The following is a 12439-nucleotide window of genomic DNA, read 5'->3' as shown; positions in this document are numbered from 1 at the left end:
CAGCATCAAAAGCAGCTGAGTGTGATTATCTGTCAGGGTCACAAATAAACACAATAGGGAGCCTAAGTTACACCCATCTACTTCCAGACCATGGGTGCCCAGAAGAACAAAAACATGAATGCAAGTCAACGGGGCTACAAACGCTATTTTCTAATCCCGCTAGTTATGTGCCATGGATTTCACATATGATGTCCATGAATTTTAAATACGCATATTGATGCCTAGAAAGCGCTTATTTTCAATAAGGAGGGGAACGCTATTTTAGGTTTTGTGTGAACATTTGTCAGAGTACAAACGCGCATCACCAAAGTGACATCATGAAACCAGACACGGAGAAAACAGAGGGAAAAAGGCTGTAAGTTCAGCAAACCAAATCCTTCCTTCAGGAGGAAAGAACCACCATAAATCTGACCGTGTGGTAAGTAGCAGCTATGCTAGAGGACAAGAGATTCTGTAGTGACGTCATATATGCAACATATCAACGTCTGGTGTGTAGTCATGCTAATTACGAACTTTTACAAGCTGATGAATCTCAAAGTACATGACTGGTGTGGTCGAAACACCCATCATTAGTTTTCATTTAAACTAAAGTACAACATATGTGCAATCCAGGGCGTAAGGCAAAGCAGATTAAAAAATAGCTCTTTTAGCCCTATTGACTTGCATTCATTTTTTCATTCTTACGGGGACCCATGAGCCAACGGGGGTGGGGGTGGGGGGGGCTTAAGCTCCCCATTTCAGCACAATAGATGGTTACATTTTGCATTCACAAGCAATTATACATACACAGAATTCCCCCTCCGTTCCTCTTTCTGCCTAAGAGCTGGTCTTGGTTTCAAACATGTATAATTGAATTACTCCAGCAGCACATCTGTAAGAGCGTCTCCGCCGTGCTGGAGCAGAGATAAAGGAGAGCAGCTGCAGCCGGGCCACCGGTGCAGATGGAAATGTAAACCAATTTGCCCATTCATAAATGTGTGCATACTAAACGAGGCAAAGCTGTAGAGCTGCATTAAATCTACTTTAAGGTGGAAAAAAATTTTATTTCATGGAAGAAAGAAACTTCACTGTGATGTAATTTTAATCACCGGAGATGAGTATTTATGGGCCTAATCCCAGCCAAGGCAAAAACTTTGACTCACCTTCAGAGCTTTGTGTAGCTGAGTAGCATCATATAAAACAGGTGGAGTCATCAGGGACACGATCAGATCCTCAAACAGCCCACCGAGTTCAGACTTCAGAGCACTCACCAAGTCCTGCAGTCAAACACAGATTAAGAACAAGAGGAGGGAAATCATTAATAATTGTGTTAGCATAGAAATCAGCTTGTTTTCAGAGGCATGGGCTTTAATGAACAACGACAACTTATTAATCATAAAGGCAGAATGTTTTGTATTAAAGGTAAGTAAAATGAATACTGTCCAAAACAGGTTTAATGTTCTTTACATGAAAACGTGTGAACATATTTGTGATTTTGCTCCTAATGTACTGATGATAATCAAGGGAACTTCATCTGCTGAAATAATCCAAATACACAAAACATACAATGTTTCTAAACAGCTGCAGTATTTTAAAATCGTATTTTGTACGGTGTCTACAAGAAAGCGCTGCAAAGACTCCACCTGCTAAGGAAGCTAAGAGCACTCAATGTGAACAAGGACATCCTAACAATTGTATATAAATCACTGACTGAATCCATTCTAACTTTCAATATTACAGCTTGGCAGTGTTGGGAACGTTACTTTAAAAAAGTAATTAGTTATAGTTACTGATTACTTTGTCAAAAAAGTAACTCAGTTACTAACTGAGTTACAAGATCATAAAAGTAACTAATTACCAACAAAAGTAACTACTTAGTTACTTTTTTCATTAAAGAATGGAAGAATTACTACAATAGTGAAATATAAATGACTAATGACTGGAACATAATAAAATGTATGTCCAAATGTTTTTTATAAACCTGAATAATTTCAATAAATAAGCACTTAACAGGAGGAACTACTAATAGGAACATTACACTTATCTAGACTATTAAAAGGTCACTGTGTGATATTTAACAAAACCCCAATCAGCTAAAATTTAAAATTGCAAATAGAAACACCTGTAAAGGTTCCCGAGCCTTTAAATGGTATCTCGGTCTAGTTAAATTACAGAAATGAATGTACTTTTGCACAGTATTCTAATTTTTCCAGCTTCACATAATTGTGTGTTTTTAGCAGCATTTCTGTTGCTGGTAATCTAGTATCAGTTAAATAAATAAATAAAATCCTTTAAAATGACACTAGAAGAGGCACAAGCCTGATGGAGGACTTAAATGTACTAACGTGGGTCAGACCCAACCACAGAAGAGCTGAAGCTGGGTGGTAAACACACACAGGTAGTTCTAATAACACCTGAGCTCCATGACGTTTGAGACTGATGCATCAGTGTTACAGCGGGACTAAAGACATGATCAGAAACAGGTTACAGCTGGATGATCTAGGAAGGTAGAAGATCAGGACGTCTGAGTGGTGAACCGGTGAGCGGACCTTCAGGACGTCCCACTGTCACGCCAAGAAGGGCACGGCTGCAGACCCGCAGATTCACTGCTGCAGGTGGAAATCTGCAGCAGTGAATCTGCGGGGGGTCTGCAGCCGTAGATATTCATCACGTCTTCCTCGTTCTTTGCGGGCCGTGATGCTCTTGGATGAAAACATCTGCCTCCTTAGCTCCTGATCAGCTGATGACAGCTTCAACACACCGCACTGCTTAACGCACGCATTTCCTTATCAGTAACAGAAACGACGTTTTGATAAAAGAAGACGTGGCCCGCTGCTGTAAAAAGTGAGGCGTGAACTGGAAAAGCTTCTGCCGATCACAATTCAACAATGGATTATGAAAGAACGGATAATGCTCGAAACACGCAGATTCTTCCTGATGTGAGAGGTGAGTCTCCACTTTGTTTTGGTTGTTTTGGCGTCGACATCATCCTAGCGCGCCGACACCTCTCTCTCCCTGGCTGCAGCTGAAGTGTGGCGGTCAGAAAGCCTGTTGCTCAGCGTTCGACAAGCACATAGTAACGCACAACCTTCCGTCCCCAGTAACGGTAACGGAGTTGTAACTGCGGGTAAAGTAATTAATTAGATTATTCCGTTACCTATAAAAGAACACCGTTAGAAACGCTGTTATACTTAAACGGCGTTACTCCCAACACTGCAGCTTGGTATGACTTTCTTACAGTTAAAAACAAAACAACTCTCTCGCATTGTTAAATTAGGCAGCAAAATCACAGGTTCACCTCAGGTCCCACTTTCTGTTCTTCACGAGCGAGCAGTGCACAGGAAGGCTACCCTGATCAGTGCACACTCAACCCATCCATTGAACCCACATTTTCAGTTACTTCCATCAGGAAGGAGGTTCAGGGCCAAGAAAGGTGTCTATAAGAAATAATTTGTTCCCACTGCAATTACAATTTTGAATTCTTAAAGTTTTTTTTACGATGATAACATTTTAATACCTTTTAATTGTCTTTTATATATTTGTGTGAATGCGATATGGATTGTATTGTAAGGTGAGCCATGTCAAAGGCGAATTTCTGCCTCAATTCGAGGTGGACAATAAAGTTTATCTATCTATCTATCATCTATCTATCTATCTATCTATCTATCTATCATCTATCTATCTATCATCTATCTACCTCTATCTATCTATCTATCTCTATCTATCATCTATCTATCTATCTATCTATCTATCTATCTATCTATCATCTATCATCTATCTATCTATCTATCATCTATCTATCTATCTATCTATCTATCTATCTATCTATCTATCTATCTATCTATCTATCTATTTATCTATCTATCTATCTATCTATCTATCTATCTATCTATCTATCTATCTATCTATCTATCTATCATCTATCTATCTATCTATCTATCTATCTATCTATCTATCTATCTATCTATCTATCTATCTATCTATCTATCTATCTATTTATCATCTATCTATCTATCTATCTATCATCTATCTATCTATCATCTATCTACCTCTATCTATCTATCTATCTCTATCTATCTATCTATCTATCTATCTATCTATCTATCTATCTATCTATCTATCTATCTATCTATCTATCTATCTATCTATCATCTATCTATCTATCTATCTATCTATCTATCTATCTATCTATCTATCTATCTATCTATCTATCTATCTATCTATCTATCTATCTATCTATCTATCTATCTATCTATCTATCTATACCCTCGTGAGCATCAGTTGAACAGTAATGTACTGCAGATAGTGTTGCTACAAAAATGGCGAGAAAAAGGCAATTAACCCTCTCAGGCTCTAAATAAGTTTCGATAAAAGGACGAACCACTAAGTCCTTCAGGGGTACTTCTGAGTTAAAAAATGCTCATGAAATACATATGTGGAGTAACCAGGTAGGTACTGTAGGTTTTAACGTTGCAAATCTGCAACACCTGCCTCCAGAGGGTTAACAATAGAAGAGAGACAGACCATCATAACACTTAAAAATGTGGGTCTTTCTTACAGGGAAATTGCAAAGAAAGTCAAGGTGTCAGTGAGTTCAGTTTCCTTCACCATCAAAAGGCACTCAGAAACTGGGGCGAAGTCTGACAGGAAAAGGTCTGGCAGACCCAAAGCCAAAACTGCATCAGAGGACTTGTTTCTGAGAGTCAAGAGTTTGTGTGATGGGCGGCTCACAGGACAAAAGCTTCAAGCACAGCTTAATAGTGGTCGTAGTAAGCAAGTCTCAGTTTCAACTGTGAAGAGAAGGCTTCGACCTACAGGTTTGACTGGACGAGTTCCGGCAAGAAAGCCACTGCTAAGACGTCAGAACAAGAGAAAGAGGCTTGCCTGGGCCATAAAACACCGCCATTGGACTACTGAAGACTGGAAGAAGGTATTATGGACTGATGAATCCAAATTTGAAATCTTCGGTTCATCACGGAGGATCTTTGTATGCCGTCAAGTAGGTGAAAGGATGGTTCCACAGTGTGTAGCACCCTAACCCTGTCAAACATAGAGGAGGAAGTGTGATGGTCTAGGGCTGATTTGCTGGATCCAGGGTCGGTGACTTGTATAGAGTGAGAGGCACCCTGAACCGAAATGGCCACCACAGCATTCTCCAACGCCATGCAGCACCTCCTGGTATGCGCCTAGTTGGCCAGGGGTTCATCCTACAGCAAGATAATGACCCAAAACATAAGTCCAAGCTATGCCAGAACTACCTCAGGAAAAAAGAACAAGATGGTAAGCTTGAAAACATGGAGTGGCCAGCACAGTCTCCAGACTTGAACCCCATTGAGCTGGTTTGGGATGAACTGGACACAAGTGCCACACACACATTTATGGGAACTTCTGCAACAGATGTGGGGCATTCTAAAACGTTTGACCGGTAGTGTATATTATATTGTATTATTATATAATAAATAAAATTGATAACTTCTTTTACCATTATTAGACAATCAGATTAAAAACAGCCTTTGAAATGTATTTGGGTTTCATACGTCAGGCTTTAAGGGGTTAAGTGTGATTAACCACTATATTTGCTAATCTCCATTCAATTTTGGCAACTACACTAAAGCTTGATTACTGCCAGACTGGTAGAAATCAAATTAACAAAACCTCGATAACATCAAGGCTAAAAGACCTCAACAAGCAACACAAAAACCTTGATCATCTAAAGAACTACAGGTCTCACTGGATCCTGGTTAAGGTCAAAATTCATGTATTATTCAGGCTGCTTTGCTGCTTCAGAACCTTAATAACTTGCTTTAGTTGACAGATCCATGGGTGTTTCTCATTGTCAAGGCACCTGGCCCTGCAAGGCGATGTCTTGTGAGGCCAGGCGCCTTGCTTTTGAGGACACTGTCCTTCCTTGGTCAAAGAAAACGGTGAAATGGAACAGACTTGCATCACGTGACCGTGGCTTCCACGGCAGTCACGTAGCATCATGTGGCACAGGAGATAAATATATTCATAAATGTATAACAAGCCTTTTATTTTTTGGACAAAGGCTAGGCTACAAGACACCTCCTGTGTATTCTTGCTCAGCTAGCTAAACAGCTAACAAACAGAGAACACATGCCTCGGCAGAACATGAACATTCGAACACGTCTTTGCGGCTCCTGATGACGTATCTCCTAGGCAACCAGGGCGGGGCCAAGTTATCAAAGCGAGGTTCCTTGGTATTGAGAAACACCCAATAATTCTGTTTTTTTCAAGAGAACCCTATGAATGTCTGACCTTTGACCCCTACACAATGTGTTCATGCAGGAAAACCCACCTAGGCGACTGAAATAAAACAATTACTCCACAGTAATGTGAGAGACTAATTACCAGCTATCACAAAGACTGCAGGTGCATGACCAGGTGCAACTGTTTTCCAATTAGAGCAGGTTGGAATAGCTGTTTTGAGCTCACTCAGGTTATAGTTGTCCAAAACTCAAACGTCGGCTGACAAGAAACATTTAAGTGTGACAAAAAAGCAAAAGCCAAATAAACTTATGAAGGGAACAAATATTTGTTTCACTGCACTGTAACTATAACATCACAGTTGGTTTTATCTATATCCATTATGACGTTTTAGTTCTCATTACTAAACATCTACTTCAAATCATCATTGAAAATAAGAACCTCATTTCTGATTGTTGATGTCATTTAAACAGCAAGTTTAAAACAATCTTAAAGTTGGTACCACATCCTAAAAGTGATTTGAAATTATAAAACACAAACAGACATGTTCAGGGTAATAAAACACTGTATATTCTGAGATAATCCACAGGGCCCTCTATGATTTTCTGGTGTATATTTTGACTCTCGGTCTACCTTTCCTATTTATTCTTCAGGCAGTAATTACCTTTGCCAGAATACCTCATAATAACCTCCACAGGTGGTCATAAAACACCTCGATGGTGTGATGGAACAGCAGGAGCTCTAAAGCATAAAACGTCTGTGTCTCCTATAACTAACTGCACGGCGTTCTGGTCCATGGAGGCTGCAGAAAATTGGACTGCCTGTCCTGTCGCTTCTGGGGTGAAATTTCCCTGAAAGATTGTTGAATGTCAACTTTTGCTTTGTGATATTTTATGATAGAAACTGGATATTGCATTGAAGTCTTTGCTTTTGTCAGGCTATTTTATTAGACTAGGACTCTTAATATATGTCGCTTGCAGAAAATGTCATATGTATTTTAAATATTTAATTCACATTGTGACTCATTTGATTGATCGGTAAATGCAGCAAGCCAGTGCATCCGCTTTTATGCACGTTGGTGTTTTTATTGCCTTCTCCTCATTTCTATTAATTTTACATCTTTTATTGTTGATTTTGTATTTTATAATTGTATAACTGGAGTATAAAACACCTGTGTTGACTTTCACCTTTTATTATTAGTAAATTAAAATTTCAGGTTTATTGTGAAAGTAGGAATCGATGAATACAAGTGACTGATTATGTGAACAAGCAGAACACATGACCTATTTCTATTAATAGGTTTTTGATTTAAATCCTAACAATGTGTAAATCAATAGCCTATACAGCAATCATGAAGAATAAAAGTCCCCTAATCTGGTTTATTTATTAATCTCTTGAAAAGCTTTTCTGAATCCTGCATCAAGGTCCTTGAATACAATAAAGTTCAGTATCAGATGAATTCACTCCTGCTTTTACTTTTGTTGCATTTTCTCCTCTTCAGACCAAGTGACATCCTTTGCCTTACCTTTCCGTAGGTTTTTTTATATGCAGCCTTAATCTCCTGACGCTGATCATTGCAGCGAGCTGTCAGAACCATGAGAACAGTATCTTCATCTGTACCTGTTTGGAAATTAAAATTTAAACAATGAAAAATTGTTTAAAACATGCAAAACCTATGTTTGGTTGTATTTTAGAAATCGAAAGTAACGTGTTTGACATTCTGACCAAAATGAAAATATTTATTTAAAACGTGAAAAAAAAAATCCAACCGATGATATTTCTGCACATTACCAAAAAAACATGCAATTTCAACATGACTGGTTCAGTATCACTTTATTAGCTGGGATGAATCCATATGTTCTGATTGTGACTCTTAAACAAGATTTAGAGGAGTAGGGTTCATCTGAAGGTCTAGAATGCCTTTGGGTTGGACCTTTGTAAACAGTACTGAGTCAATTTGATTTTTGGAGACAAATTTCTGCACACAGATATATTAGCAATGTGAAAAAATGGGAAGACATTTTCCCTATCCTGGTTTCATTGGCACTAGGGTTGTCACGGTGTGAAAATTTAACCTCACAGTTATTGTGACCAAAATTATCACGATTTTCAGTATTATCGCGGTATTTTTTTCAAACATGTTAAATTTTCAGGAAACTAAATAAACCCTGTATATCAGGAAAATATTGTCCTCAGTTTGTGTCTAAATTTTGCCTACAATTTATTATATTGTAATTATGTTGTTTATTTGTTTACATATTTCCCCTTCAGTCTTTAAAATACCAATATTTGCCCAAAACTTCGTATTTATTGTCTGTTTGATGTCATCATTTAAAAAATATTAGACCAGATGATACTCAGTACTCAACCAGCCTTCTAATCAGATACTTTTTTACCCTTACTTGAGTAATAAACCCTATATCAGGAAAATGTTGTCATCGGTTTGTGTTCCAGTGAGCTTTGCAGATGTGGGAAAATGTCATCAGGCAGTAATCATTGTTAAATTCGTAATTATTCTCGGAGAGAGACCAACTCTTATCTGCCCCTGGGAGCCCCGTAATGCATAGCGTCATTTCAACATGGCGGTGTCCGCGACACGGTTTATATGCAGGTAGCGGCGCTGCGGCTGCTTTATATAGCGACTCGTTGCATTCTCCCTCAACCCAAATCCTCGGATCACGCATTTTAGCTAAAACGATAACGTTAACTTGCCTTGCGTTGACTGTAGAGTTGTGGGTGATGGTCATGCAGATGTGTCATGGGATTTGAAGCGTTGCTGCCTTTCACAGACACTTTTTCTGCACGTGCTGCAAACAGGATAGCCGTCTTCTATAAACTCCCTCGGCATTCTTCAAATATCCAAAAAATGCCCGTACTTTCCCTTTGTCTTCTTTGAGGGATAAAAAATGTCCTCCTGAGCGCTGCCGTCTCCTCCTTTGGCCATTATTTCAGCTTTAGTTTCAAGAAAGTTTTGGTTGTAAACAGCAAAGCGCGCATGTGCCGCCGGCAACTTCAGCAGATGATACGGTGGCTGGTAAGGGTCATCGCGCCTACACCGCAGCTACGGTAACCCACAGAGATAATATAGTTTTTTTTAAAAAACAAGACGGTTATTATTATTGTCAACTTTCTTACCGGGGTTTACCGCTACACCGGTTACTGTGACAACCCTAATTGGCACTGGCACTGGAATGTTGGATCCATGTATATAAGGCTGCAGAAGTGGCCCAGGTGCATATTTCAAATCTTCATTCAAACCATGCTCCATCCACATCAACGCTCAGTGGTCCCAAGGAATAATCAAAATCTGAGAGTGACTTTCATTTTTTGTCCCCCAAGACTCTGGAACCAACTCAAAATCAGACAGGAGCTCTCTTTGTAATAACTTGACTGATGCTTAACTGCTAATATATCCATAACAGTGAAGACACTTTTTTTACATTTTCCAACAGAAACTCTTTGTTTTTCATCATCATCATAAGTTCAGTCGTTTGGGAGGTGCCCTCTCCGTCCGAGGGTATCTGCGCTCCAACACCTCAGTGGACCTGGCTGCACTGTTGGCAGGTGTCACTGCCTTGTCAGCAGCCGCTGAAACCGGTAACGGTGTTACGGGCATGTCCTTAGCCTGCATCTGTGGTAATGGTGTAGCTTCAGGTGAGTACGGGCTACCACCTACTGCTCCAGGAGTGCCCCCCCCCCCCCCCCCCCCCCCCCAAAAAAAATCTGGCTCGACCACTGCAGGGTAGTTATCTTGAACCCCCGTCTGCTGCTCCTGGAACTCCATTGTCTCTGGACTGGATGGCCGCTTATACAGCAGATGATCAATGTGCACTGACCGTCGATTTACTCCATTCCACACCCAGTAAGTGACTGGTCCCAGTCGCTTTTCCACGATTCCCTCAGTCCATCTCTCCCTTCCTCCGCGGAAATTTTGGATCACAACTGAGTCCCCCTCTGACAGATGTCTCAACGTGGAGGCTGGTCCATCATGGTAGTATTTCTGTTTCTGTTGTTTGCCTTCCACAACTTTAGCAAGATCTGGTTTCAGCAGGGAGAATCTGGTCCTAATCTGACGTTTTAGGAACAGTTCAGCGGGTGTACATCCTGTAACACTGTGTGGTGTACACCTGCAAGAAAATAGGAAGTTTGCAAGCCTGTGTTGCATTGTTATAGTGATATTTTGCTTCTTCTCATCCAGCACCTGCTTCATCAATGATGGCTTCACGGTCCGGATGGCCCGTTCTGCGGCTCCATTCCAAGCGGGATGGTAAGCCGGTACCAAGGTTTGTTTGATGCCGTTGTTCTGCAGAAATGTCTTGTAATCGTCCGAAACAATCTCCTCAGGGAGACCGTAGGAAGAGAAAATGTTTCGCAGCACCTCAGTCGTTTTGGCTGTGGTGGTGGTTTTCATTTGGATCACCTCCAGCCATTTTGAATGACTGTCCACTAACACAAGGAAATTGTGCTGCTCTTTCTCTGCGAAGTCAATATGTATCCTCTGCCACACTCTGGTAGGCCACTGCCAGCAGTGTAGAGGTGCCGTTTCTGGAAGTTTCCTCACACTTTGACACGCGTTACATTGTTGTACTGCATGTTCTATATCTCTATCCAGCTGAGGCCACCACAAGTAGCTCCTGGCCAAGTTTTTCATCTTGCTTCCTCCAGGGTGTCCTTGGTGTAGGTTGTGCAGTAGTTGTTCTTGGTGTGCTGGCGGAATGATAACTCGAATTCCCCATAGAATGCACCCTTGTTCCACTGACAGTTCATTCCTTCGGGTGAAATATGGTTTTAGTGTCTCGACTTTGATGTAGTTCGGCCAACCCATCCGAGTCAGCTCCAGTACTTAACGCAGGACGGGATCTTTGAGAGTGTTTTGCGCAATCTCTGTAGCCTGTACAGGAAGTTCATCTACTACTGAGAAATAGAAAATTCCGTTCTCCTCTGTGGTATTATCCATTCCCTTTTTTGGAAGTCTAGACAATGCATCTGCATTTGCATTCTCCGCCGACGTTCTGTACTCTATACTGTAGTCATACGCCATCAGTCTCAACGCCCATCGCTGCATCCGCAATGCAGCTAAAGTGGGGATTTTGGACTAGGGTCCCAGGATGGCAAGGGGTGGTTTGTGGTCAGTTATCAAACTGAATTTTCTACCATACAGAGACTTATGAAATTTGGTCACGCCGAATATTATGGCCAATGCCTCTTTCTCGATATGACTGTATTTGCTTTCTGCCTCCGTCAAGGTACATGATGCAAAAACGATTGGTTTCTCATCTCCATTTTCCATGATATGCGACATGACCGCCCCTATGCCATAAGGGGATGCGTCGCAAGCTAGCCTCAGGGGTTTCTTGGTGTCATAGTGAACCACTACTGAGCTCTTTACTAGTTGTTCTTTTGCATTATCAAATGCTGTCATGCACTCTGGTGTCCATTCCCAGTGTACTTCTTTCTTTAAAAGTTGGTGTAGCGGTTGTAGAATGGTTGACAGGTCTTTCATGAACCAGCCATTGTAGTTTAACAGCCCTAAAAATGACCGTAGCTCTGTGACATTTGAGGGCTGGGGTGCATTTACTATGGCAGCTACCTTTGTCTCCGTTGGATGCAATCCTTCTCTGTCAATCAGGTGGCCCAGGTACTCCACTTTCTTCCTTCCTCCAGGGTCTTCCTTTTTTTTCTTCTTTGAGGATTATCCCATCCTCGTCGCCACTGTAATAACTTGACTGATGCTAAACTGTTAATATATCCATAACAATGAAGACACCAAGAACCGCCGTCATGTTCAGTCCACACGTTCTTTATTTTCTCCCTCACTTCCGCCATTCACTCCATTTCACCAGCTCCCCACTAGGTGACACCATGGTACTACCAAAAATATAAACTGGGCCCGGCTGAACAGTATATTGTTTCATCCATCTAATACCTAATATACATCAATATATTACACTCTTTGTATATCCTCATTTCAAAATTGATTTAGCATCTTTTCTCTTTTTGAATTGTTGAATTGTGTTTTAAAATGAGGTTTTATCCTGTTGCATGTATTGCTTTTTTATTTGCTTTATACTTGTTTTATTCTCTATTTCACCTTTTTATGTGCTCCTTGCTTTTAGTGTTTTGGGGTGCCTTGATTGGTAACATGAAGGTGCTTTATAACTGAAATTTAATTTAAATAATGTTTGGCTTTTGTAATTGTTCATTAAAAAAATTAAGGAATATGTTGTTGTTGTTT

The 12439-nt window shown here is 40.5% G+C and overlaps 1 protein-coding gene across 1 annotated transcript in view; it reads right to left on the bottom strand.

Annotated features, from left to right (window-relative positions):
• Nucleotides 1-12439, bottom strand: part of anxa5a (annexin A5a) — a 38823-nt gene that overhangs the window by 20511 nt on the left and 5873 nt on the right. The window contains exons 4-5 of the mRNA XM_015951264.3: nucleotides 7730-7824; nucleotides 1143-1256 (exon numbers count right to left, since the gene is read on the bottom strand). Of these exons, the coding sequence (XP_015806750.1) occupies nucleotides 1143-1256; nucleotides 7730-7824 (209 nt within the window). The remainder of the gene's footprint in view (nucleotides 1-1142; nucleotides 1257-7729; nucleotides 7825-12439) is intronic.

This window comes from Nothobranchius furzeri, chromosome 1 (assembly GCF_043380555.1).
Source record: "Nothobranchius furzeri strain GRZ-AD chromosome 1, NfurGRZ-RIMD1, whole genome shotgun sequence".
Classification (NCBI taxonomy): Eukaryota; Metazoa; Chordata; class Actinopteri; order Cyprinodontiformes; family Nothobranchiidae; genus Nothobranchius; species Nothobranchius furzeri.
The sequence above is the reverse complement of the archived record's forward strand: the minus strand, read 5'-3'. Positions and strand labels throughout refer to the sequence as shown.